We start from the raw sequence: 24,752 nt of genomic DNA on the forward strand, positions 1-24,752 counted from the left end.
GGAAAGAGTTGAAACAAGAGAATGAGGTTCTTGAATTATGAATGTAACTTTCAGTGTTCTCCATTACCATGGGATAATCAGGAGTTGGGTATTAATACAGTCAGTAATATATTCTTGTTAACTATGTGTTTGATTTCTGATGCTTCATATTCTAGAAGAAGGTACATGAATTATGTTTATCTGTCATAATGCCTTTATGACCTTAGTGAGGTTGGAAATGTTCAGGTATTATCATTTTTTAAAAAGAATGTGTATTATGCTGTTGGATGTAGTGTTATATAAATGTGAATTAGGTTAAGACAGTTGATAGTGTTATTGATACACTTTATACCTCTATTAATTTTTTTGTCTCATTGATGGAAAGATGTTAAAATCAACTATGATTGTGGATTTTCTATGATTCCATTTAATTCTGTCCATTTTTGCTTCGTGTATTTGGAAACTCTGTTATTACTCACATATACATTGATGATTGTTAATCTTCCTATGAATGAACTCTTATATCATTACGAAATGTCCTTCTTTATCTCTGGTTGTGATATCAATCTGATGTTACTGTAGCCACTCCAGCCTTCTTATGCTTACCGTTTATGTGATATATCTTTTTTATATGTTATCTTTCAAAATATCTGTGTTCATATTTAAAATGTATTGCTTGTAGACAGCATATAGTTGGGTCCTGAAGGTTTTATCCAGTCTGACAATTTCTGCCTTTTAATTAGAGTTTTTAGTTCAATCACATTTAATGTCATTATTGATATGGTAGATATAAAGTTTATCATTTTAGTATTTGTTTTCTGATTTTTGATTCCCTCATTCCCCTTTCACTTTTCTCTCTCTTTTTGAGTCGATGAGTTGTGTCTTTTTATCAAATTTGCAAAAATTTTGGCCGTTATTTCTACACATATTTTTTCTGCCCTATTCTCTCCTCTCTTTCTGGGATCAAAATTACATGTACGTTAGATCTTTTGATAATATACCCCAAATCAATGAAATTCTACTCATTTTTTTCAATCTTTTTTTCTCTCTCATCTTGAGATTGGAACGGCAATTTGCAAATCCAGTGAATTTTTTATTTTAGATATTGTATTTTTTTAATCTAGATTTTCCATTTTTGATAGGTTTTATTCCTCTGCTATTTCCTTTTTTTAAAAAAAATTCATTACAAGCTTATTTTCTTCTGTGTCGTTGAGTATAGTTATAATAGCTGCTTTAAATCCTCACCTATTAATTCTAACACCTGGACTGTCTCAGGATCAGTTACAGTGATCATCTTATCTCTTGAGTATGGGTCATGTTTTTTCTGTTTCTTCATGGTCTAGTAATTTTAGATTTTGTTCTGGACAGTTTGAATGATCCATTATAGAGACTGAATTCTGTTATATTTTTTTAAAAGAATTTCTATATATTTTCTAATGACTGATTTTTGTTTATCAGGCAGACAATTTGGGTAAACTCAAATTCAAACTCTGTCCCCTCTGTAGTAGACAGCAGCTGAAATCTCTGTTCAGTTTTTTATCCTTAATTGGACTGCTTAGAGGCTACATCACAGAAGGCTCGGCCAGACTTTGTGGCCATTTTTAAAATCCAGAATTTAGGACTCTGCCTCCGTATCTCTCTCTTTTCTGAGATTTCCCCCTTTCTCTAACTTTTATAGTTGCATCAAACTCTGTTTTCTGGTCTTCAAGCCCATGAGATTGAACATTTCTATTTGACCTTTATCCATTACTGAGTAATACCAGCTGGTGCCTCCCCTCAGGCAAAAAGCTGTGAAAAGAAACTCACCCAGTGCCATTTTTTTCTTCCAAGTGTCAACTCCCATTTAGTTTCTGCCTGCTTTGGTTGTTCTCCATCGCCTTTATAATTTAGCAAGCACTTATTTTTTATTCTATGGAAGGGTTGGCCCAGTAGGAGCTACCATGACATTTCTGGAAGCAGAACTTCCTTGTCATCTTTTCTTAACCTGTCATTCTGAACCCTATGCCTATTTTGATGCGAACCTATTTTTCCTTCTTGATTTTCTATCATTATCCTACTATGTAGTCATGTTTCAGCTAAAGTGATCTATTTTCTCATCCCTCAGAAACTTTTATACATTCCTACCTTATATCTTTGCTCACATTGCTCCCTTCAGCCCATATTATATCTCACATTTTCCTTCTGCTGAAATCTTTACCATTTTCTGAGTCTCAGCATAAGATCTATCTGCCTTTTTCATGAATCCTTTCCTAATGAATTTTGCCCATCCTAACCTCATAAGGCTTTATTATCTATACCACTCGTTGGACATTGAATCACATACTGCCTTGTGATATCACTTTTGTTGTGGTCACTCGTCTGAAAGTATAATGCATTTCTTTTCAACCTAATTAGGTTATACTCTTGAGGCCAGGAACCTTATATTTTTATTTTGTTTTTCTCCTACAAGCACTAACTCAATCTTTAATTCAGTAACTAATCTGTTTAATAAACTTTTGAATGAATGAGTCATTCCAATATTAATAGTCATGTAAAATGCCTAGAAGACAATCTGGCACGTAGTAAACACTAATAAGTATTATCTGTTGTTATTATCTAAAATCAGCATAGCGATCTCTGAATATTCCTCTCACTCCATCCTTTGCTGATTATTATTTCTATTCATAGACTCAAAGACTTTTGGAATCTTAGAACTGGAAAATATTTAAAGTTGTATGATAAAATCCCTTTATTCTGGTAGATCACTGGGCTTGAGCAGACTCAAGGCTATCTGTCCCATTTCACTGTAACAGTGGTTCTCAACCAAGTGGTTCTCAACAGCCCTACTACAAAGAAGTATTTGATCCAAAATGTCCGTAGTGCCCAAGGTTGAGAAATCCTGCACTGTGGGTAGCTCTCTGCCTCTTATTTAACCTTCATTAAGTGAAAATCATCTGCTTTCCTAATTAATGTGTTCTGTTGTCATAGAAAGTTCTCAATATCAGATTTTTATTTAGTATTTCTTCTCTTTATTTATATTTTCCCTGTTTTGAGAGGAAATTTTAAATAGTTAAAATATGTAGGAAAAATAAATTTTGCAGAACAATTTCCCTCCTAGACATACCCTTTAAAATTGTTTGGGAGAAACTGTAAAACTTATTTGGAGAGAGCTGTTATAAAGTTAAGAGGGGCTTATCCAATGTCTTAGGAATAGTAGGTGTTTCACAGCCTGCTCTTTTCGTTTTACTGAAGTATCAAGTGTCCCCTGATGACAGTCAGGGCAGAAAAGGGGTTAAACGAAAGCAGCTAATTGCTTGTCGCCAGCTGGAGTGGGAGAAAGGGACCAAAGGGCAGCCGTCATTCTGCCTCCCCCCATAGCTGCTGCTCTCTGCTTCATCCTGCCTTATTTCTCTGCCTTATTCCCAAGGCTAGAGGTATATACAGTGATGACAGTTACTGATTGAACATTGTCAGAAACATAAGACCTATGGAGACTTCAGTACAGTTTCTCCTCTAGCAAGAGATAGCAGAGCTGTGATCCACTTTTCAAAGTTGCCTAAAGGAAAGTTACAAACATCCCAGTCTGTACTTTGGAAGAAAATCCCAGATGTATAGGCTGCTTTTTCCTGAGTTTGCAGATCATCATTTTCTTTCCCCTCACTAATTCTGTTCCCTTCTCTCAGGGACAGTCACATGATGGTATCTTGCCCCAGAAGCCATTTTTATCCTTATGTAGTGTTTGCACTTTGAAAGTGGTTCTTTTCTGAATGACGGGAAGCTTCGAGGTTCAAGGTCACAACTAACTTTAGCCCCGATTCCTGTTACTTAGGAGCTTATGCAAGTAAATACAAGTGGCTGTCTGTCTTGCCATTCTTTTTAGCAAGAAAAGATTAAAGACTAACTGACCCTACCTAACTTTTCTGCATGTTTTTATAGTATATTTAAAATCTTTCTCTGACTAGTCAATAAAATGTAATATTTCTAGCCTTTTCTCAAATCAGATTTCTGAGATATTAGAACATTTTTCTTCCTTTTTAAAAATAGATTTAATTATTATTATTATTTTTTTTGGCTGCGTTGGGTCTTTGTTGCTGTGCACGGGCTTTCTCTAGTTGCGCGAGCGGGGGCTACTCTTCTTTGTGGTGCAAGGGCTTTTCATTGCGGTGGCTTCTCTTGTTGTGGAGCACGGGCTCTAGGTGCGCGGGATTCAGTAGTTGTGGCTTGCGGGCTTAGTTGCTCCACGGCATATGGGATCTTCCCGGACCAGGGCTTGAACCCGTGTCCTCTACATTGGCAGGTGGATTCTTAACCACTGCGCCACCATGGAAGCCCTGTCACATATATTAATTACAGGCTTTTTGTGTTTATTTCTTCTGTGTTAAATACATCATGAAAATAAAGATAATAAATGCTTTAAATACAAGAAGAGGAGGGGTTAAATTAGAACGTTAAATGGTCTTGATTGATTAGCTAAGTAGATAGACAAAACAAAATGAATTTTAATTGATATGAATATAGATTCACTAAATCAAAGAGAACCCATGCAGATACAAGTCAGGATTTTGTTTGAGGATGGCAAAAATACATATCCGGGATTATGGCTGACGGAAAGTTTTGTCAGTGCAGAATGACTGTGTAAAGGTTAGCATTGTGCTGCAACTACCATTGCTACTAATTAGCTAACTGTCGTTGTGTACTTACTGTGAGCCAGCACTGCTCTAAAGCCCTTTACGTACGACCATTGACCTAGGAGAGGCAAACAGCATTATAGGACACACAGCTAGTCTTTCCTCCCCTAGGTCAGCTGAACACCAAGCAGTAGCATAGTGGGCGCCCAGCCTTCCAACCCAGATGCCATGCTCCTTGCAGCTCTACCTGTAGTGATGTTTTCACCACAGGTAAAATTCCAGAGTCTGTGTTTGCCGAGCCTTGAGGGAGCAAGAGCTGTTTCTCAGGATAGGAATAGATGCTTATTAATGTTGCAAATAGAATAGGTAGAGGACATATTTTTTTTTAATTTGAGGCAAAAACGTTTAAGTTTGACTTGTATTCGGAATTGTTTTAATAATACTTATTGGAGGCCTACACATATACATAGGAAGTAGCTGTAAAAATTCTGCTTTTGGTGGGAAAATTTAACATCACTTTGATACAGTTTTCTGGTTTGAACCCACATGCTGAATTTAGAGAACTAGAAATGTATTTTAGTGCATTTAATGAAATTATCAAGCATCCTCATTTCTTTGGAACAGATTTTTAAGAACCTTTCATGCTCTAAAACAGTGCCAATAAGATGATTTTTATATTATATTGTAAGAATCATGTGTAAAAATAACAAAAATTACTTTCCTGGTTTTTAGATGTGTGGTTTTTAACAACAGAGGAGTGGCAGGGGAGAATCTCTTGGTAAGTAAATTTAAATTAATCACAACAGCTTAATTTTTAAAAGAATCATTTCCAGTTTTATAACAAAAACATATTCCTTTTTATTTAAGATAGCTTATTATGTAAACAATACAAGTTCATTGTGGAAATATATGGATAAGAAAAAAAAGGAAACCCATAGTTATAGGACCAGGGGAATCCCCTTAGTCTATGTTCATCCAGATCTTATATTTAAATTTTAAAATGTAATATATTTCTATTTTTTAAATTAAGGCTTTATTTTATAACTTAACTTTTATACTTACCATATTTTAGCATCAACAAATATTTATCTACATCATTTTTAATGCAAAACATATTTTCTTTAAAATTTAACTGGTACAAAAAAAATTAACCAGTACAGTAATACATTTTTAATTAAGAAATTTACTGTCGTCATGAAATGGACTGACTGCATGTTATATGCCTATTTGCCTGCCACAGTTTACATGGAGGAAATATTATTTTAAATCAGCTTTTTTCCCCTCTAACCCCTAAAGTTTTTGCTAGGATGGAAGTCCTTCCATCTCTTGGAAAATCATCACTCTATCTGATGTTAACCTGTGAGTTGGAATGAGAAATATTACACTCACTGAAATTTTCTTGAAGCTTTTCAACTGTTAGTCCCTCACCACTTTAACAGGTCAAAGGCAATTCTATCAGAATAGAAAGAAACTTTTTTTCTGGGTCATTGATAGAGAATGATATTAAGACTATAAATAATTACGTCATGATGGAAATAAAAATTTACAATCATGTCACTGTGTCGGTACATTATGAGAATTTGGGGAAAAAAAAAAAAAGAGCTCTTGCCCTTTCCTTTATAGTAAGTTAAGTCCTGGAGAGGATCAAGAGCAACATGATTTCAAAAGCTAAAGTTATAAAGTGTTTACGGTCTCACTCAAGCGCCTCGTGAAGGTGAAGGTTCGCATTTCCTTACTTAGTCCGGCCCTTTAGGAATCTTGTACAGGTGGTAGGTATTCTAAAGGGAAAGATTTGAACTTGTCACTCTGGCTCTGGACTAAGTAAATTGTTTCTGAGCAGCACTTGTCTGCTGTGTGTCCTTCTAGGTGCTTCCAGGACACAAAGATGGGGAAGACATGGTCTGAGGCTCTCAAGAAAATAACATGCTGCAAAGTAAAATCCATTCGGTCCATAAAGTGAGAGATAAGGATCCGTTCATTTAGCAAAGCTGTGTTGTATGCCTACTAAATCAGGCACTGTACAAGGCGATAGAGTGAGGAGTGCACACATTATTACACACAACCCGAACCCTTACTTAGGAGCTTTAACTTACGTTTCAGGAGATGGTCAGATACATTAAAATATACACAATACAGTGTGACCACAGGAAGGTTTATTAAGGCTACAGAGCATAGACGGAAGGAGTAACTAACTGCTCCAGGGGAGGCGGCAGAATATCACAGTGGAGGTGAATTTGAGTTGGATCTTGAAGGCTATGGTATTGAACCAGCAGAGGGGATAGAGGAGCTTTCTCAGCATGAAAAGCAAGGTATTAAAGAGCGTAGTAGCAAGTACTTATTTGTGGAGGGATAAAAATGATGATCATTTTATCTAATGTTTATTGAGTCTGTAGAATATATCATTATGTCTTTTTGTACTCGATGTTCAGCAATAGAAACAACCCCGTGATTTAGGTAAATGTAGCCACCATCATCCCCATTTTCCAGATGAAGAAAATGAGGGAAAAATAGGTTAAGAACTTGCTCTCACTGAGAAATTCAGAGCCAGGATTCAGACCCAGGTAGGCTGACTATGTGCTTATGTTCTTGACCATTATACTGTGCTCCCTCTCATTACTCAGGAGGTGATAGGAATTCTCCCAGAAGGGCAGGGCCAGATTTTGAAGAGTCATGTGTAGAATTCCAAGGAACCTAGTATTGAACCATTGACTTTTTTTTTTTTTAAGTTTGGTTTTATTGAGGTATAATTGACATATAAAATAACTTGGTCATGGTCATGTTTTAGAAGGAGAACCATGGCAGAAAAGTGATGGAGGGGAAGGAGGCTGGAGGCTGGGAAATATGTTAGAAGGCAGTTATTAAAGACCTATCCAGAGTGTGAACGCAGAGGTTGGGGAGAGGAAGGGGAGAGAACAAAAATGAGGGGTATTCATGGGGCAGAAAGAATAGTATGGTGGGAAGTGAAGAGACGGGAGTCAAGGTTGGCATGTCTAGTTTTGCTGACTTGTAAAAGGCTAATACGGTGAAAGGTAATATTTGCTGAAATAGGAAATTTAGGAGAATTTACAAGCTTTTGGTGTCATCAAAATAACAAATTCAGTTTTAGATATTGAGGGTGCTTTTAGGTCATCCAGGTGGAAATTTTTCATAAACAGTTGGATGTACTAGACTGGACCTCAGAAGAGACATACAGGCTGGAGAAAGGAATGGATTATTGGTACGCAGTGGAACCAGGAGGTCAGGAGTGGGTGAGATTGCTTAGGAACCATTGGTAGAGCAAAGGATAGACTCTTAGAACACAACAAATAGGAAGGAGGAGAGAAAAAGAGGAGGAGGAAGCTTGAAAAACTTTCTACCCTGAGCATTTAAAGTTAATTGGAAATTTACTTTGAAAGACTGCAGCAACCCAGTAACTTTTACCCATAAACTTGCATAGATTTTAAAAAAATCTCCAAGAACACTTTGGGAGATTTTACAAAGGGATGGTAATTAGATAAAATTTTTTTTCTAACTTTTAAAGAATTCACTGAGTTCTAAGTGAGAGGATAAGAGTAGCTTGATCTCTGGCGTCTTATACAGTGATCGGGTTGAATTCTGATGAACTGGTACCTCCAGCAAATATCTGTATCATAAAGGCTAATGCCATCTAACTTAAGAAAAAATAAGGATAGCAAATGACTAAAACATAATTATATCCTTTTAGAATAACTGTTTTTGAAAATAAATTAAAAGGAGTAAATGAATTATAATTTACTATATACTTCTTGTAACCTGATGGATCACAAAAATGAGATGCCATTATTGATTATTAGAGCGAGGTTTGATATTTAGATCCCTTGATAGTCCTTCTTCTTTCTGCCTTAGAGCTATAAACAGTTACTGTTTCAGACTAGAGGAACTCTATGAGTATTTATACCTCACCTTGTTCCAGAAAGGATTTAATGTAGCTCAGACCCAGAGTAAGTAAGACCTTAGGGTAGGCATAAAAAAGGACAAAAGATGAATCAGCAAAGATCAAACAGGAAGGAACCGATGCTAACTGAAATTAACCCAAAAGAGCTAGTAAAGGTTAAATGGAATTTAGGGTAAGCAGTTCTCCTAGGAGTGGAAGAAATGCAAAAGTAAAAGATTTGCTGAAATATGTTGGTGATATACTTAGAATTTATAGGGATTACTATGGCTCCTGCAGAGCAGAATAAGAAAGTAGAAAATTTCCACCACCACATTGTCCTCATTTCCAATTAGTCATTGCAGGATTGAGAGAAAGCCAGAAGCCTTGCTCACTAGGAAATGAGAAGCCTGCGTGTTGCCCTTTCTGGGGCTCTGAGCTGTAGAAGACAGAGAGTCCTAGTCTCAGTAGACTGATCCTCAGATACTCCTGCAGGGTTCTTGGAGCCCTCGAAGTAGACAGTGCTTTTATTTATTTTTTAACATTAATTTATTTGGTTGCACTGGGTCTTAGTTGTGGCAGGCAGGCTCCTTAGTTGTGGCACATGGGCTCCCTAGTTGTGGCTCACCATCTCCTTAGTTGCAGCATGCGAACTCTTAGGTGCAGCATGCATGTGGGATCTAGTTTCCTGACGAGGGATCAAACCCAGCCCCCCTGCATTGGGTGTGTGGATTCTTAACCACTGAGCCACCAGGGAAGTCCCAGTGGTACCTTTTCTTGCTCTCTGCAGATTGGTTTTCAAGACCAGGAATCCAGGAATCCAAGTTATCCACAAACTCCCTAATATTAATGATTACTTTGTGAACTGTCATGTTTCCAGCTTAGTTTAGGAATGATAATCTACAAAGAACTCAGCCAAACCTGAGTTTGTTTAACGCTACACAAGGGTCCCTCTCCTTTTGTTTATAGGATCATGCAGACTTCTATGTCCCTAAACCCAACCAGAAAACTCTCCTAGCCACTTTGGAAAATACTCTGGCAGTTTCTCAAAAACTTAAAATTGAGTTGCCTATGATGCAGCAATTCAACTCCTAGGTATATACCCGACAAATGAAAATATACGTTCATACAATAACTTGTACACACATATTTGTAGCATCATTATTCATAATAGCCAAAAGATGGAAGGAATCAGGATATCCATTAATGGGCAAATGGGTAAATAAAATGTAGTACAGCCATGCCATGGAATGTTTTTCAGCATTTTAAATGGAATACAGTACTGACACATGCTACAATATGGATGAACCTTGAGAACATTATGCTAAGTGAACGAGGCCAGACAAAAGCTCACATATTGTGTAATTTCATTTGTACAAAATATTCTGAATAGGCAAATCTGTAGAGATGGGAAGAAAGATTAGTGGTTGCCTCGGGCGGAGGGAGGTGGGGTGACTGCTAATGGTGGAAGGTTTCTTTTGGGGGTGATGAAAATGTTCTAAAATTGTGATAGTTGTACAACTCTGAATATACTAAAACACACACACACACACACACACACACACACACTGAATTGTATATATTAAATGGGTGAATTGTATGCTGTGTGAATCGTGTCTCATAAAGCTGTTAAAAAGAAAAGCCTCCATCAGGTACTTTCCCGTTCAAGTTAGAGCTGGTGAGGGGTCGGCGTGGGGGGCCAACAGTGGAGCAGAAGCCAGAAAATACTTTAAAGCGGTGCTGCTCCAAATGCGGTTTGTCAGCCAACTTTCACTTCTCAAACTATCTGACACAATCCCTGACAGTATGAGGGGCTGCGAGAGAACGCAAGCCAACTTCGGCTCTGAGCATGCTGCTGAGGTGAGCTGATTATTTTTTTTCTCACAGAAATACTCTCTTGGTGACAGAAGCAGCGTGCTGATTTATATTCTGATGCCAGCCCCTTATCTCACCCTGGACTGGCACTTTAAGTAGCTCTGCTTCAGGGATCCTCTAATCCTAAAAACCTCATTTAGTAGATGAGGACACCGCTGGAGAAGTGGGGTGACAGGCTTGACGTCATAAAGCTGATTAGTGGTCTTAGGGCATGAACTTAGACTGTCCAATGTCTTTACGTTGCAGCTCTGGCTTTAAGTCAAGTCAGGCGGAAAAGAGGGTAGAGATAAAGAGGGTTTTCAAAGAGAGGGATCTTGCCTCAATCTCCAAAGCCTCGGGTAGTTATTTAAGTACTCAGATCTTGAGAAATCTGCTCTTGTTTCCTACTGAGCTTTTCCACCTTGGAAGCTAATGGGGTAGGAGGGATGTAGGGCTCTTTCCCCTCCTGGGCCCTGTTTTCTGAAGGGGGCATTCACAAGGGATTAAGGACTGTAACGGTCTGAGGGAGGAGGGGCATATAGTGCATGGCCAGCCAAAGCACAGTTCAGTTGTCAGACTTTCACCTTCAGGCACTGCCTTTCCCACACTCAGTATCTTCTTACTGAACACCACTGTGTCCCACCCAAGTCTGCCCTTTCCTGAATGCTCCCCCAGATAAACTCTCCCTCCTCCCTCTACCCATCAGAACAACCCAGGAAGGTTGTAAGCCAGATGTGGATTCATTGAATTGTATAGAATTTTCTTCTAACACTGATAAGTCCAGTAATATCAACTGCTGTAAGTGGTGGGTATGCAAAAGATTGTGCAATTCTCTATATTTAAACAATTTTTAAATAAAAAGAATGTTTAAGTAAATAAAGAATTTTAGGAATAGTATATTTTTAGGAATAACAATAATTTTAGGAATAGCAACAATGTAATAGCTAGCTACCATTCACTGAAGGCTTCAGCTGTGCCAGGTGTTCCTTTATGCCATGAGATGTTTAGCAATACTTCTCTGTGCACTGCAGGGAATCCCCATAGAACTAGACTTCCCTCTTCCCAAGTGACTCTAGGTAGGTTTTGTCATTCTTGTCAGTGCAGCCTCCTCCTCTCTTGGCTCAGGTCTCACCCTGTTTCCTTATTCTCTTCGAGCAGTTGGTTCTCAGCCCTGACTGCACAGTAAAAGCCTCTGGGAAGCTTTGAAAAAGTACTGATCCCTGGATGCCATCCCCCAAAGATTCTGATTCATTTGGCCTGGGCTGGAGTCCAGGTGCCTGCGTTTGTCCTAAAACTCCCCGGTGAGTCTAGTCTGCAGGCAGGGCTGAGGTGGTGGGTAGTCCCAGGCTTCCTAGGACCCTGGCCTGAGAACTCCTGCCTGCCTGGCTGACAGGCTCTAAGCCACTAACAGACTGTGCTCATTTATCGGTGTCGCTTTGTAGCATGACTGCATAAGCATGCGCCATGGCTATCCAGAACGTTAGCAGGAACACGGCATATAGGCTGTCTTGGCCCCAGCATTGGCCAGAATATTTCTTGGGGCCCTTTGTTTTGTGGTTGGTTACTTTAAATAATTAACAAATTCTCAGGCAGATTTGGATACCTGGTCATTTTCTATGCCTGTCAATGTAGGTGAAATGATTATTCATTAAAGTGCTGGTTTTATTTACATATGCACATACATTTGTTTTCTCGGACTCTTTGTTTAACAAACTCAGTTTCCAAAAATAAGATCAATTTTTCTAAGAATGATTTGGGTAGCTCATTAGGTACTGGACTGGGAGTGGGTGGAATGAAAGCAAAACAACACAACAACAAAAACACACTGTAGAGAGCTGTTAAAAAGCATAATTCGCCCTATTATAAAAGTATTATTCCTTTTGGGGTAGCCTGCATTCACACAAGAATCACAGAGTTCATGTAAGCAGCATCTTATCAAATATTTGAGTACAGATCATTAAATACTAGAGAGAAGACTATGAAATGAAATATTGTAAGCTCTTGATGTTTATCAAGACATTACAATAAAGTAAATGTGAAATTTAAGTGATTTTTAAAAAGACATTTGCGTGCCTTTTTCAGTTTTATTTTTTTCTGGACAGAAAACTGAAATCTTTTTACGAGCTGGCCTTCTTCAGTATTGGATGTGTGGCAGGTATTGAGAGAAGGGTCCTGGGTTATGGCTTTTTCTGCAGATTAGCAAATTAATCTGCTCCCAGAATAGCTAGGGAAAGTCAAGCTACCTGATTAACAGGGTGAATTTTAATTTGTTTCTTTACCCCCCAAAAAAATTTTTAACGAAATTTGCATTTAAAAAAAAATGACTTCTAAATCAGGACAAGAAAATTCTCTTTCAGAATAAGGAGAAACCAGTTTGTCTACTTTTTGGAAGTTGATTAAGGATAAATTAGATGTAGTTCATAGATAAATATAAAATATATGCTTTATTCTTTTCTCATCTATTATGTATAATTAGAATTAATTTTACTTCATCATTCTCTTCCATGCTTTTTAAAAAGTAACCTCTAAAAAGCCATTTAACAAATTACTATTGTTTCTCTCTGATCGTAGTTGCAGTTGAACAATTTGAACCATCTTGGTTTGTAATTATTGTCAAATTATTCTCACATAAAATATTGGGCTGGTCAAAAAGTTTGTTCGGGTTTGTCTGTTACATCTTATGGAAAAACAAGAATGAACTTTTTGGCCAACCCATTATTTATGCCCAAACGTCTGCTGAAGGTTACCTATCCTTTAGATTTTCTGCATTTTTCAAGAATACCTTTCCCATCCTCTTCTCACTCTAAAAGGAGCTTTCATCACCCAGATGAATCCTGCCAGGTCTTCCTTCCTCCCTTTAGGGATTAGATGCGGCTTACTTTACCTCTGTTCTGGAAGTATGAAATAAGAGGATAGTTGCTGGTGGTATTAGCAGCCCTAGCAACCGAGAATTAACTAACATATTTTTTAATCTAAAAAGATGCTATAGGGGCTGCCCTGGTGGCTCAGTGGTTAAGGATCCTCCTGCCAATGCAGGGGACATGGGTTCGATCCCTGGTCCAGCAAGATCCCACATGCCACAGAGCAACTAAGCCCATGCACCACAACTACTGAGCCTGAGTGCCACAACTACTGAACCCCATACGCCTAGAGCCCGTGCTCCGCAACAAGAGGAGCCACCGCAACGAGAAGCCCATGCACCGCAACGAAGAGTAGCCCCCATTCACCGCAACTAGGGAAATCTCGTGCGCAGCTATGAAGACCCCAATGCAGCCAATAAAATAAAATGAAATAAAATAAAAAGATGCTATAAAGTTATATCTTCAAACCTGAGGAAAATTTCTGCCAGGCCTACCAATTCAATGTATTACCCCCATAAGTGTCTTTGCTGTGTATGCTAGGTGAATTCTTTCTTTAATGGCACTCAAGTTCTATGAAGAAAGAAGGCATATGATGTTGCCTGTTGGAGCCCATCAAGTAGCAAGAGGTTGTGTGGTATAACCACATAGGTTTGCATATCAGAAGTTACTAATCAGGTCATCTCACTTTCAATCCTGTGTGTTTCCATTGCATTCAACAAGTATTTATTGACTGTATAGAGGTGAGCAAGATAGTAGAGAGAGCCTCACATATAGATAGTAAGGGCAGGGAGCAGGCTGGCCGGGACAAGTAAGGTTAGAATTGGGAAAGGCTGTGAGTTCCTGGAGAACAGGGGCCAAGTCTGACCGTTTGTCTGACATTTATTCAATGTTTTCAAGGCATGATTTCAGCAGGCAGAGTTGACTGTGAAGGCCACTTGGCAGATGAAGTTTACACAGGTGGCAAGGATATTAAGAGACTTAGCAGGCAAGAGAACAGCAGTGTCCCATGGACCAGAATCCATACATATGGAGGACTAGTAAAATGCAGAGCTGGAAAAGTTACTTGGCATATTGTGAAGGGCCTTAGCAGAGGACTTTGGATTTAATTCAGTCAACAATGGAAAGCTAATGAAGAATTTTAATCAGAAACACTGTCATGATTAGAGCTGGAAATGTTCTTCAGGAAGATTAATCTCACATTGAATGGGATGTATGATTATGGATGGTGATTAGGAAAGGCTGGCAGTTAACTAGTTCAGAGGTTGTCACCTGGTAGTGCAGGTGAGAGGTACAAAGGCCTGGGAGCAAAGACAGCTGGTGCCACACCCTTTCCACACCTTTTTCCCTTTGGTGCTTACCATTTCCATCTTGCCTACCTGATGGCTTCCCACTGCAAGCACCCCCATCTCTTTGACTGGGGGCCTTCTCTAGCCATGGAAGCCTGCTGAGCCTCTGCTCAGGGCCGACCAGAGTGCCAGGGAGTTAACATCCTCCAGGAGCTGCCTTCAACCAGTGGCTGAAGCGAACTGGTGGGCAAATAACCCAGCTCCCTTGCCACTTGGTTGGGATAATTTTGAGCCTTGTTCTATAGTGTCCCAAAATGCCCCAAGGGGATTGAGTCCCAGTTGTCCACAGCCACAAACAGCTGGGTAACATTCTTTACTGGCTTCCTCCTCTTTCTGACTCACACTCACTCACCACTCCCCTACTCCCCATTCCCCCATCACCTTCTAAATGAACCGCTTGCACTCACATCCTTGTCCCTGGGGCCTTTTGAGAGAATCTGATGTACCAGGGCCTTTACTAGAGTGGAAAGAAGGGCTCGCCTGTGTTTCCTGAAGAGATTCTGGGGAGGAGGAAGCTACAAGACTTGGAAGTTTATTGGCTGTGGGTTAAGGGAGAGGAAGAAGGCAGTGTCACCTACAGTTTTAACTAAGAAAATGTAAATGTCATTTATAGAAAAATGGGAAGTTAGGAGAAGCATTAGGAGTTTTCATGAAGAGATAAAAGAGTTTACTCTGGGGCATTTTGAGTTTGAAGTACTGACAGAACATTACTTCTAGAACTTGGGAATTTGCATCTGGAGCCCAGGAAGAAGGAAGAGACTAGAGATTCAGGTTAAGTCGCTGCCTAGAGGTGGTTGATGAAGCTGTGAAGGTAGACCAGACCTCCAGGAACTGGGTATTGACCAGAGAATGAGCAGATGCAGGCCTACGACAACATTTATGGAAATGAATTCTCGTATTTGGGGTTGTGGGGAGAATGACAAGAAACGGAAAGCCAGCAGCAGGATGAGAACAGGAAGAAGCCATCACGGAAGCTAAGGGAGCGGCCAGTAGGCGGCAGATGGTGCCGGAGAGGCTCTAGATGTGCTGAGTTTCAGAGTTCTGGCAGCTTTGATCCACACCAGCATTATCAGTTTCCAACTTAATGTAATCCACTGGGAGAAAAACATTTAGGGAAAAATAAGCTCCTATGTCTGAGCGTACCAGATATTGATTTGCTTACTAAATATCTCATGGAACCCTCGTGCTTTACAAGAAATAGTTAACTTATTACAAACATAAACTCCAAGCTCTGCTACTTTGTGACCTTTGGCAAATTACTCAACCTTGCCGAGCCTCAGTTTCCCCACTTGTAAATAAGGAACGAGGTGCTATTTCTGGTCCTTCCTGGAACTAAAATTCTCTGATCCTAATAATTTTCCATAGGCCGTTTTTCTCATACCCTAACTCTGTGTGTATGTTCATGTACATGTGTGTACATATGTGTACACACATACTTCACTTGAAGCCTGCATAACAAGAGTATGTGTTGGTGACTGTTTATAAATAATACAGAAATTTAAAAACTATGCAGTGTGAATAAACTCACGTGTAGTAAAAATGCCAAGTAGGGATGATCCTTTTCACCGGAATTCTTGTGACAAATTCTGCAGTCACTATGAATGAGACTGGTAGTAGATAGTATTCTGTTTAGATTTTACATTGAATTTGTGCCCCTCAAATGCATTTAATCCCAAAGTATTTTTGGAAGTATCTCAGCTTCATCACTTACTAGCTGTTCAGGAGTTTACAGGAGTTGCTTAACCTCTCTAAACTCAGTTTTCTATTAATAACTCAGTTTCCTAAGTATAATAATAGGATCTTCTTCAGGGTTTTGTGGACACAAATTTAATCATTCAGTAAATGTTAGCTATTGTAAGTACTGTCAGGTTAACATTTGTCTTTTGGTGAGCTTTATATCTGCAGATCTCAAAAAGATGGTAGTAGGCAATAGGAGTATTTTAGCCTTGAGTTTAGGTGGAGGCGTCAGTGAAAATTGTAATTTTCTCAGACTACTCATTAGTAATTGAATGGTGGGTGGCACATAAGCTTCCAATCATAGTTTAATGGAATATTACAATCAGGGTGGTACACATAACTTGTTTTGGTATTTTTACTAGGGTAATAAAAGGGTTATCAGATTTCTCTGTTATTAAATTTCTGGTTATTTTATCTCACATATACTTTATTCATATATACAGTCTCACATACATCGTACAGACAGGATTGCCCTCTGCTCCCAGATCTCAAATAAAGCATCTGTGAAGCTTTTCTTCTGGAAACAGAGCCCTTATTAATGAAATTCACATGAAAACCATTTGTTTTAATGCATTATGTATTGAGACATAATCAGCTTTACATATTTTAACATTTTAAGTGTCTGTTTTCAGTGTAGCACAGCTGGGGTTATATGGAAATATTATTGAAAAAGAAAATATTTAATTAATAAAGCACACTGGATGTTGCTTTATCTAGAGTGAAGGCAGTGCCAGAAAATCACACTCCTTCATTGGTAGACAGCACTCAAGATAGAGAAGACAGTTCCCCAGTAAGAAAGGAGTCACAATTTAAATTTTTTGTGGTACTGTTGGAAAGCCTTTTTTGGTTGCTTGATTGTGTTTTTTAATAAGAATTACTTTGGCTTTGGCTTTGTCAGGCATAAGTTGTTTCTTTTTTCCTATAAAAAGGTGTGATTCTCCACTTTTTCTGCCTAAATTGACTCTGTTCTTGTTTAGTTAGAGACACATTTGAGTAGAGTACTGCATATCTGTTTAATTTGAGGTATTTGTTTTGGTCTTGCCCCATTTTCATCCAGGCTTTCTTGCATGATCAGAGTCTTTTGTTAGTGCCATCTCAAATAACACTGACCCTAAATGGCATATATGTGTACTGCAACACAGGAAAATGATAAATTATTATGACTCATAGTATGTGCAAACAAAAGTCATTTTCTCATATTTATGACTTCTTGCTCTTTTTTACAATTCTGCATTATACAAATGATTAACCTCCTGATTATAATTTTTGTGCTTTACCTGTCATTGCTTGCAGACGCCAAGGACTTACTGTTGTGCGAACACTGAAGACTTGGAGACAGTCATTCAGCATGTTCACAGTCTGTACCCTTCTGCTCCATTCCTGGCAGCAGGAGTTTCAATGGGAGGGTAAGGTTTTTCCTTTCTAAAATGTCGAAAAGGGAAGTGGTGCTAGCGACTGCCTCTTTCAGACGACTGTAAGCTGCATGGGCATTTAAATGTTTGATTATTTTTATCATATTTCTCCACATGTGGCTGAATGGATGAAGGAATTAATTCAGGTAAATTTTAATATTTTCCTTGACTACTGGTCTCTGTGGTGAGAAGTATACAAGTACCTCCTCGGGGTGCTTGGGGTTTTGTGAGCCCTAAGGCTTGTCCGAACCCCATGGAGTTGATTTCTATCACTGGGCGGCAGCCACGTTGATCTTCAGATTCCCTGATGTATTCCCAGCCATCCCTGCCACCGTGTTCTCCAGGACCATTCAGGAAGCTGAACTTGTACCATGACTTTCATCACTCCAGTTGTAGAAATAATTATTATTGCCCTCTCCAACTGAAGAGGCCTTCAAAACAGTTTTTCCCCAGGTGGTGTTTTTCTTGTTTGTTTTGTCTTGTTTAGTTTTGTTGCTGGGCAAATGGACCTTCCCTAGAATGCTCTCCTAGAAACTGTGAAATGCTGTTTGTAACCCCCTACTCTAGCTGCTGTTTTAAGCAAATGAATATTTTAATTTGTGCTGCTTGCATAGGGGCTTTTTTGGACCTTCTCTGCCATGTATATGTTTATATTTATTTTATATTTATATATTTAGGCTTATTGCTACTAATAATTGTTTAATCTTTTATTATATGGCATTTTGCTATGCTTAGATTACCTAAAGCATTGTCCAAAATCAACAAACACATGAGATAGAAAATGCTATACTTTTCTTAATTTTGTAATTGATTTATCTGTCATTTCAGTTTTTAGAACATTTTAGGAGCATGTTTACTTGAAAATGAACAGCTTTACAAATGATAGGCTCTGAAAAATCGGCTCTAACAACAGCTTTTTAGATTCTGATGAACATAAAACTAAAAAGAAAAGAATACGTTTCTTACATTAGCATGGAAGGTCTGACTTGACCTACTAAAGGAAGAAATCTGAATCACCACAGAAAACCCAGGCAGAATCTGTGAATTGTGCTTAAAGGAAAGTATTTCACTTCTCTTTCCTTTGCCCCATAATGAGAACCTTAAAGGACAAGGTGCCCAGCTGAACTTTCTTCCTTTAATCATATAAATTCTTGACTTTTTTTTAAAAGCCAGACCTTACATAAACAGGCCCAGATTCTCTGTTCAGAGGTTCCTGGGAAATGCCTATTCTTGTCGAACTGAAGCCTCAGTGCGAACTTGACCGCTAGCCTCTGCAGCTTGTTGAATATTAATGTCTTGTAAATTGTTCAAAGGAAGTACCCTTTCTAGTTGCCTAGCACTATGACATGTTCCCAAGTGGGTTTGCCACTCGGGGATGTGTTTTACAGCTTGACACATTTTTCTTTTTGGAGATGCAGCAGACAGAAGCATCTGTCAAAGATCCTTATGCCCAGGCTGGGTAATCTCCAAGCCTGTGATGCCTGGGGCCAAGTAAGGGTTTTGAGACAGAACTAAGTCTAGCCAAGGAATCCACGCTGCTCTAGACTTAGTCTGATTCCAATCTCCCAATGAGTTGGTAAACTAGCTTCAAAAATGTATAGAAATTCCCAAATATATATAAAAGTAAGAAGAGTATAATGACGCCTCATATATACTCATCACCCAGCTTCAATAACTATCAACTCAAGGATAATCTTGTTTGTCAGTATTACCACCCCGCCATTCCCTCTCAACTCTGATTATTTTAAAATAAATTTTAGACATCATTTATAAAGATTTCTGTAGGTATCTCTAACAGGTAGAGTCTCTTAAACAACAACAACCCACCACAATACTTGATTACATTTGAACAAAACTAACAATAATTCCTAAATATCATCAAATATTCAGTCAGTATTTAATTTCCCCATCAGTCTGTTGGCTGGTTTTTACAGTTTGTTTGAGGCAGCAGACAGCTAAAGTCCACATATTGAGATTGATATGTCTCTTAAATCTCTTAATCCATGGGTTATCTTTTCTCTCTCTCTGTCTTTTTTTGTGTGTGTGTGTGAAAATGGAGTCTTTTTCTTGCCAAAGTAAGACAGCTTTTTTGGGGGTAATGTCTTGATATTATTTTGCTCCTGAATAATAACCAAGAAGCATCCCCACCTACTCGGTCATAGCTATTCCCGGTCCTTCCTACTCCTGAGGTTCGCTTCCAACCCTTTCAATTTGCCTATTACACCAAACTCAGAAATCTCTGACCTCCAGCCAAAGAATAGGGCCACCAAAACTAGGACCCTAGAATGACCCTTTTGCAGGAGAGTAAGCATTATCTTCTAAATAGCTTAGTGAACCACAGTACTATAAACCAGGAATACAGTCATTAATGAAGAGTTGTTTTCAAGGAGGAAATCTCCAGCCTGAGGTCTCAGCCCTGGATCAGGAAATCACTGAAGTAGTTTCTGACACTACGGAAATGCTGAAGCTCTTGGCCTTTGGCAGTCTGTCTAACCTACAGTCACTCAGCCTACAGTTGGGATGAATTTTAAAACACCACATGGAGCCATGTGAAGCTTTCTGCTGTGCTGTCATATTTTCAGTAAACCTTGGATAACAGCAACAAAAACAACAACAAAAACCATGAAATCTCCATTTTTTATCTAAAATCTCATCACATTCACTCTGTAAATGGATTTTTTTCCATTTGGGTTGTATAAAAAGAATTAGAGAATTTTTACTCATTTGTCCTATTTCAGAACCTGGGCAATTGGAGAAATAAAGAATGGAAAATATGAGAAACAGAATTTAGGCTATCATCCTTTCTTTTAGTTGGCAATGTCAAACTTAGATTTCTGACATTACTGCAGGTTAAATTCCATTCTTGTCCCTCTTACCAAAATAGAACTAGAGTAGAATCAGGAAAATTGATAAAACGAAAGGAAAATATGGATAGGAGATAAGGACAAATAGCAAGAGGGAGCAAGGAGAGAAAACAAGTGGCTTTAGGGGCCAACTGCTCTGCCACAATTCAGAAAGTCTAACTCTAGACGAGGGAGCCCTTACAAACTTGCTGTAGGGTACAAGGATGCAAAGGCAACTGGAATGGCCACCCAGACCAATTACTCAGAATCTCTGAAGGTGAGACCCAGACGTCGATAATAGTTTTAAAAACTCCACAGGTGATTCCAACATGCAGCCACATTTGAAAACCACTCCTTCTGTGATCTTTCATCTATGTCAAGCCTTGGCAAACCACAGCCTGGAGGCCAAATCTGGCCAGCTGTCTGTTTTTGTACAGTGCAAGAGCTAAGAGTGGTTATTATATTTTTTAATGGTTGGAAAAATCAAAACTATTTCATGACATGTGAAAAGTATATGAAATTTCCATTTCAATATCCACATATAATGTTTTATTGAAACATGGCCGTATCCATTTATTCACGTATTGTCTACGGTTGCTTTCAAATTATAATCACAAGGTAGTTGCAACTGAGATTGTAGGGCCACCAAAGCCCAAAACATTTACTTTGTGATCCTCTATAGAAAAAGTTTGCCTGAAACACCCCCACGTATTAAATTAAACACTCAACTGGAGGCTGGGGCCCAGGGAATTGCAAATTTTTAATCCCCAATATCATTTTGAAAAAAACAAAAAGAAAACCACTCTTACGGTGGCTTTTTCTTATGTTTTACTTCATAGAAAGGTACACATGTAAGTAATAACTGTATGCTTTGTCCCATTCTCAATATAGCTGACTGCAAGATAAATAAATAGGTGAATGTAAGGAAAGAATAGAGATACTTGCATGGTTTTCCAAGATAAAGGACTTGAACACTGGTTTATATTTTTCTTCTCCATAGTTAAAGTCCACAATTAGAAATGGGATGTCTTGAGAGAGACAACAAATTCATCACTTGAGTTTTCTGTCTTTCCTCATTTTAGAATGCTGCTTTTAAATTACCTTGGCAAAATGGGGCCAAAAACTCCTTTGAAGGCAGCTGCAACTTTTTCAGTTGGTTGGAATACTTTTGCTTGCTCGGAGTCATTGGAGAAACCACTGAACTGGCTGCTTTTTAATTACTACTTGACAACTTGCCTCCAGTCTTCCATTAATAAGTGAGTCATCTTTAACACCTGATGTCTGCAAACTCTTTGGATTAAGTGCCACAGTAAAATGTTTTCAAGCATAACACTGCTAATATATGTATATTTATGTTTGCATTATATGCATTTACTACTGCACCAAAATATTCTTTCTATTGTCAATATATACAAAAATAAAAAGATTTTAAGTATAAGCTAAAAAATACAGATAAAAGCTCTGTTTTCTTTCTGTACCCCAGTGGATTACCTTGTACAACCTCTAGGCTCTGTGCCCCACTTGGAAGATCACTGTTTCATCACTGTTCTAAATTATTCTAAAAGAATAAAAACATTAGTCTCAAAGGTGTTGAATAACATTATGGGCTATTTCCCTGGATTTTCTACTTGTTGCTAATCTTATTAGGACCTAATTCTCCCCTAGGTAGTAAGTAGTGTATTAAGTGTTTTTAGAGACAAATAATATGATTTCTAAGCCTGTATTATGAACATAGTATGTTTTAGTGGCTTAGGAGAATGCTTCTAAAATATGGATATTCTCAGCCCCTACAGTTCTTAACATTACCAAAATATTATCTTTGCATTAGTTTTTCTGAAATTGTTTAGGTATCTTCTAACAGTTAAACAGTATGGCAACAAAGAACATGGGATGTTTCTGTTTATTTTTTGATAACTGTTACCATGCATTTTTAAGTGAATTGACAAATTTAAATATAAACTCTAAATAAAAAGTACAGTTAATTTGTGCATAACTTAACTGAAAACCATAGTTACCCCGAAAGTTGACATTAGACACTGTATTAAACTTAACCTATTTTGGGGAGTTCTCTGGTGGCCTAGTGGTTAGGATTCCAGGCTTTCGCTGCCGTGGCCCAGGTTCAATCCCTGGTCGGGGAACTGAGATCCTGCAAGCCATGTGGCATGGCCAAAAATTTAAAAAAAAAAAAAGAAAGAAAGAAAGAATAATATACATTCCTTAATTAAAAAGTACTTTATTAAAAAAATCTTAACCTATTTGTTACATTACAGATGTTGACTATAAAATACTGCTAAAAATACTACAGAATCGTATTTTTATTCATGGTCACTGAAATGGGGGACAGTAGCAAGAAAAAGGAAGAGAATGATTTGAATTAAAATATAGGTTATACAAAAAAAATAACCAACATTTAAAAATAAGTATACAAAAAAAAAAAGTATACAACCTAGATGGGTGGGATGGGGGGCCGTGGGAGGGAGGTCCAAGAGGGAGAGGATATTTGTATACATATAGCTGATTCACCTCGGTGTACAGCAGAAACTAACATTGTAAAACAATTATACTCCAATAAAAAAATTTTTTTAAGTATACAAAAATATAAATTCTAATTTTCAGCATAGGAATTTTAAAAATAAGATATATCTTCAGTTGATTTACCCAGTTGAAAGCTTCTGGCTTAAGTGAGGCCTTTTTGGCCAAATTGGCTTAATAGCATTGGTGTGTAGGTACAATTTGTTATGAAACAACACTTTCATTTATTATTGTTATTTTGTTTATTATCACTGGTTCCTTCTTCCTCAGTTAAGAAAAAGTACTTTTAGAAAATGTCTTCATGTACTTCAAATACTATATGATATCACTTATGTGTAGAATCTAAAAATTACAACAAACTAGTGAATAGAACAAAAAAGAAGCAGACTCAACAGAGAACAAACTAGTGGTTACCAGCGGGGAGAGGGAAGTGGGGGAGGGGCAATATAGAGGTAGGGGATTATTAAAAAGGGGATACAATATAATGAAATCATGTATGTGAAACTTCTGAAAATTGTAAAGCACTATAGAATTTAAAGAATCATTCAATAAAAAAAATAAACTTTACAAAGTCTCCAGGACAAATATCAATGTATTCCTGCCATGTCTAATTAAGTAAATATTGAGTAACAACTTTATTCCCTGTTCTAAGTTACTTATCATTATGTATTTTAGGTATGTTTGAGATGGGAATGACCTTAATTTTTTACTTTTGAAATTCTTTTTTTCCAGGCACCGGCATATGTTTGTAAAACAAATTGACATGGATCATGTCATGAAGGTAGGAGAGAAACTTTATGTAATACATTTATTTCCTTTTTTGATTCCAAGAATAAATATAATCAGTTTTTGTTTTTCAGGCTAAATCCATAAGAGAATTTGATAAGCGATTCACTTCAGTCATGTTTGGCTACCGAACAATTGACGATTATTATACTGATGCCAGTCCAAATCGTAGACTGAAATCAGTAGGGATTCCAGTGTTGTGTCTGAATTCTGTGGATGATGTTTTTTCACCCAGTCATGGTAAACTTAACATCTTTGTATACATTTTGACATGAATTAACTATTTTCAAATATTTTAGGAAAATACAGTAATAAGAAACAAAATGTCAGTCTTATAATGTTTTCTACTGTGATAAACAGAAAAAAAAAACCTTGATACTCATAATTTAGTATCTAAATGTCTCAGATCACTTTAAACATCTTCATAGACCCTTATCTAGTCTACTGTGAGAGCCTCAGAACAAATTATGACTCAATATTTTGTTTGTTCTCATTTTTACAACCTTTCCTTCTTATCAAATAACTGTTCTTTGGACAGACTATGTTACAGTATCTTTGCCTCAAGAGTACATTGTCATCACTTGCCTTTTCTTCCTGAGGGTTTTTTTTTTTTAAAGAGTAACTTTTACTGTTTTTATTTTTATTTATTTATTTTTGGCCATGCAGCTTGAGGGATCTTAGTTCCCTGACCAGGGATTGAACCCATGTCCCCTCCAGTGGAAGCACAGAGTCTTAACCACTGGACTGCCAGGGAAGTCCCTTATTCCTGAGGTTCTTTTACAGAAGGCTTTGGAGTTTTTTTCCCCTTTTAACCTAGAAGAGAGCTTGAGACTTTATTAACATGATGTCCTTGGATAACTCAATGAATGTAGCACATTCGGACTATAAGGTCATATTTGAAGGGAA

At 37.8% G+C, this 24,752-nt stretch overlaps 1 protein-coding gene across 1 annotated transcript in view; it reads left to right on the forward strand.

Moving 5' to 3' along the window:
• Positions 1 to 24,752, forward strand: part of ABHD3 (abhydrolase domain containing 3, phospholipase) — a 37,744-nt gene that overhangs the window by 9,639 nt on the left and 3,353 nt on the right. Inside the window, exons 4-8 of the mRNA XM_007448609.1 lie at positions 5,319 to 5,364; positions 17,567 to 17,679; positions 21,611 to 21,784; positions 23,793 to 23,841; positions 23,921 to 24,086. Of these exons, the coding sequence (XP_007448671.1) occupies positions 5,319 to 5,364; positions 17,567 to 17,679; positions 21,611 to 21,784; positions 23,793 to 23,841; positions 23,921 to 24,086 (548 nt within the window). The remainder of the gene's footprint in view (positions 1 to 5,318; positions 5,365 to 17,566; positions 17,680 to 21,610; positions 21,785 to 23,792; positions 23,842 to 23,920; positions 24,087 to 24,752) is intronic.

Source organism: Lipotes vexillifer, unplaced genomic scaffold (assembly GCF_000442215.2).
Source record: "Lipotes vexillifer unplaced genomic scaffold, Lipotes_vexillifer_v1.1 scaffold168, whole genome shotgun sequence".
Classification (NCBI taxonomy): domain Eukaryota; kingdom Metazoa; phylum Chordata; class Mammalia; order Artiodactyla; family Lipotidae; genus Lipotes; species Lipotes vexillifer.